We start from the raw sequence: 3,678 nt of genomic DNA, 5'->3' as shown, positions 1-3,678 counted from the left end.
CTGTCCCTGTAGGTTCATCAATTCTGGATTTCATATCCTGAAGAGCCTTATACTATATTTAATGGCAAGATATTAGGGCCAGAAATTGTGCTGTGCCCACAGGAGGTACAGATAAGTCCACCTGAGAATCTTACAGATTCAACTGAATACATTTAATTACTTCAGCAGCAGAAATGCCGTCAGAGGGGTTAGATCGAGGTACATTTGGAATCCAGGGGAAGAAGTGACTATTTTTTCTTAAAGAATATGGAATGGCATCTTAAATCAGGTGACATTTCAGCTTTGATCTGATGAACAAGTTTTTGGGTTTTTTTTTAAACAAACATAAAACGGGGAAAGACTTCTTATAAAGAAACATCCACACTCCATGTAAAGGCAAAGCATGCAGAACATATTTATGTGACAATTCCAGGAAGACTGAGGTTTTGAGTCAACATTTAACAGGGAGAATGAGACCATATTTTAAAAGGTTTATAGTGCTAAGTTGACAATTTAAATATCTTTAATATAAAAACATCTATATTTAAAAATGAGACGCTACATATATATTTTGTGATATAGATATATAAAACTATTGTTATATACATATAATAAAGTGGCCTGAAAAGGAATGGCTTCTCTCTGTGGTGTGTCTCCTCCTACATCCCTATGTCTAGCCCACCCACATGACAGGCAGGACAGTAACATTCATGTAATGTGATAAAGAAAGGAAATGGTCAACAAAACTTAATAATGGTGGAAAAAAACTCCTAAGAAACTAAATTTAGATTGAATATTGGATAAGCAGAAAAAAAATTGAAAGTATTTTTAAATGTGCCCAAACTGAAGAATATATAGGGGGAAATTCAAAGAATAAGATGAACATTCTTTAATGATGACTTGCCTTCATGCCAGGAAGGTCAAGAATATTTTTTAAGTTCTATAAGATTAAAAGAAGGCAAATAAAATTTTCCCTACAGATACTAAATCCTATAAAAATCATGAGATTGCCATCTTACTTCTCTGCAACAAAAACTACCAGAATATCCTACAATAACAGTTACAGAATTTCGGGAGGCAAAAAATAGTTAATACTTATTTGTCCTTGAAATTGATAAAATTAGGTGAGAACAAATTTTTGAACTGAAGATAAACTGATTCAAGTTTTAATAAGTGAAATATATAGTTGTTTCAAATTCTTAAAAAGTGTTGAACAGAAGTGACATATAATAAAAGATTAGCTAAACAATATAATATTAGAAACCATGTAAGATAATTGGAGTAGATAAAAGATATTACCTATTTTAAGAAATATTAATATACTAAAATCTTTATTTTTACAGTTTTATTCAGTCTTTGAATTGGTTACAGAGAAGAATGTCCACATGTTTTCTCTGTGCATAAGTTACCAAAGTTATTTGGTCTGTTACTACTGTTTCAGAAAAATAAGAGGAAATCACTCAGCATCCCCATGGCTTTTAAAAATGTTTGTATTATCCAGAAATAATAAGAAAGGCTATAGGTCCAGAATTCCAAATAAGAGTGGAGGTCTCTGCTTTTGCAGCCCCCCTATATGGCTCCAGCACCTCCCGGGGGTAGTTTTGCCTACTTTGGGAAACACTGCCCTGTATGAAATAAATAACTAAAATTAAAAATTAAATAGCAGTTAAAATTAAATAAATGGTCAAAGAGAAACCAAATAACTCAAAAGCAATAATACTTTGATGATAATTTTTTAAACCCCAAACTTAAGTCATTAAATATAAATAAGATTAAATGATATAGTTGACAATAATTACATAACAAGCATTGATCTTTATGCCAAACTAAAAGGAGAATTTGATAGGAATCACAGAAAGAATTGTTGTAACTACTATTGTAGGATTTTGTAGATATTAGTATTCAAAGAAGTAATAAGGGCTGTGTGTTAGACTGTGTTCTCTACAAGCAAACCAATGATATATATATAATTTTATAATCAAGAAAGTGACCCCCATACAGTTGTAGAAGTGATTAAGCCCAGTCTGATTCAAGTCTATGAATTAGATGCTAAGCTGGTGACTTTTATTGACTTGTGTAACTTCCAGGCCTGATGAAATAGGAAGCAGGAAGGCAGAATGTTGGTGGAGGCAGAGGTGGATTAATCTAAAATCCACAAGTCAGGCTCAGGACTGCAGAGTAGCATGAACCCAAGGTCAGCAAGCAATGTGGCAGACACTGATCGCTCCCACAGTGGGTATGCAAGTGGCAGGCTGATGAACCAGATGCAAGATCCAGACCAGCAAGAGGGCTAAGCCTTCCCAAGAGTCTGCTTACATAGGAGTGTGTCACATCCCTGAGGCAACGTCCTTTCAATTTTCCTTCTCCAAATATTCCCAACTTGGATGTTCATAGCAGATTCCATCATGGGAATGATCACATTTTGTTAGCTCACGTCATGGCAGAGGGCAAACCCCTGAGATTCTTGACCAAGCCAACTTGACACAGAACCTAATAATCACAAGTGGAAAATCACCACCTTCAGTCAATTCTGACTGACAGCAACCTCATGATAAACTGAGTAGAACTTCTCCATTTGCTTTCCAGGCATGTGTTCCCTTATACAAATAGAGTCAAAATACCAACCTTTAGTGTAGGGCAAAATGTTTGTGTCATCTAGGAACAATAATAAAAGAATATATCTTTTATTATGAATAAGATGGTATACCATAATGTTAATGCACACTCTCTTTAAATATCCAGCATAAATTTATAGTGAATTTCTAATTCAAAGGAAAACTATACTTTTATCATTTTTAAATATAATAAAACCAAATAAATGGTAAGACCAAGTCACTCTGAGTCATGTTGGCTGCTTCATCCCTAGGTGTGCCACCATGGTGAATGTGTCTGCATCAAAGACGTCTACAATGCCACCAATTGCTCCTTCCAGTGCAATGAAAATGCCGTAAGATGGATAATCCTTTTAAGCCAATGTCTTACAAATGATTTATATAACTAGAACATCCTTACTGAACCTATGTGTATATAGTATATATGAATGCATGTATTCAAGGTGGTGCCCCCCCCAAAGTAAAATCCCCCCCCAAGCTATGTATTTAATTTATTCACAAAACAATCTTATCACTTTCAAAGTACTCTCCATTTCACTTAATATATTTGTTAAATCTGCAATTCCATTCTTGGAAATATTTTTCAAACTCATGTTTGGATGGCTGGCAGCACTTCCCGTATTTTTTATTTCACCTCTTCTGCATCTTCAAATAGCTGCCTTTCATATCCCTCTGCATTCACAGAAACAAAAAGAAGTTGCACAGAGTAGGATTAGGTTAGTCAGGAATGTGAAGCAAGAGAGGTATGCTATTTTTTGCCAAAATTGGTACACTGAGGTGGCTGCATGAGCAGGTACATTGTTATGGTGGTAAAACCAGCCCCCCAACTGCCACAAATCAGGTCTTTCTTGTCCCACACTGTTTTGCAATCTTTTCAGGACCTCTAAATAGAAACCTAGATTTAGATTTAGTCTGACCTGCTGGAATGAACTCCAAATGCACTACAAGTTGATGTTTTCATGTTAGGGAAGTTAATGGACTTCCAGAATGAGGTCTGTCATCAGTCAACATTTCACCTTTTTTGAAATGAGAAAAACACTTGTACACTTGAATTTTTCCTCTAGTGCTATCCCTGTAAGCTGGTTTC

General features: G+C 35.0%; 1 protein-coding gene across 1 annotated transcript in view; it reads left to right on the top strand.

Moving 5' to 3' along the window:
• The window catches only part of ADAM7 (ADAM metallopeptidase domain 7), a 57,214-nt gene that overhangs the window by 50,471 nt on the left and 3,065 nt on the right, over positions 1–3,678 (top strand). Inside the window, exon 15 of the mRNA XM_045286839.1 lies at positions 2,846–2,926. Within this exon, the coding sequence (XP_045142774.1) occupies positions 2,846–2,926 (81 nt within the window). The remainder of the gene's footprint in view (positions 1–2,845; positions 2,927–3,678) is intronic.

The sequence above is a fragment of the Echinops telfairi genome, unplaced genomic scaffold, assembly GCF_000313985.2.
Source record: "Echinops telfairi isolate 266 unplaced genomic scaffold, ASM31398v2 ScPeMD7_9;HRSCAF=40, whole genome shotgun sequence".
Taxonomy (NCBI): Eukaryota; Metazoa; Chordata; class Mammalia; order Afrosoricida; family Tenrecidae; genus Echinops; species Echinops telfairi.
The sequence above is the reverse complement of the archived record's forward strand: the minus strand, read 5'-3'. Positions and strand labels throughout refer to the sequence as shown.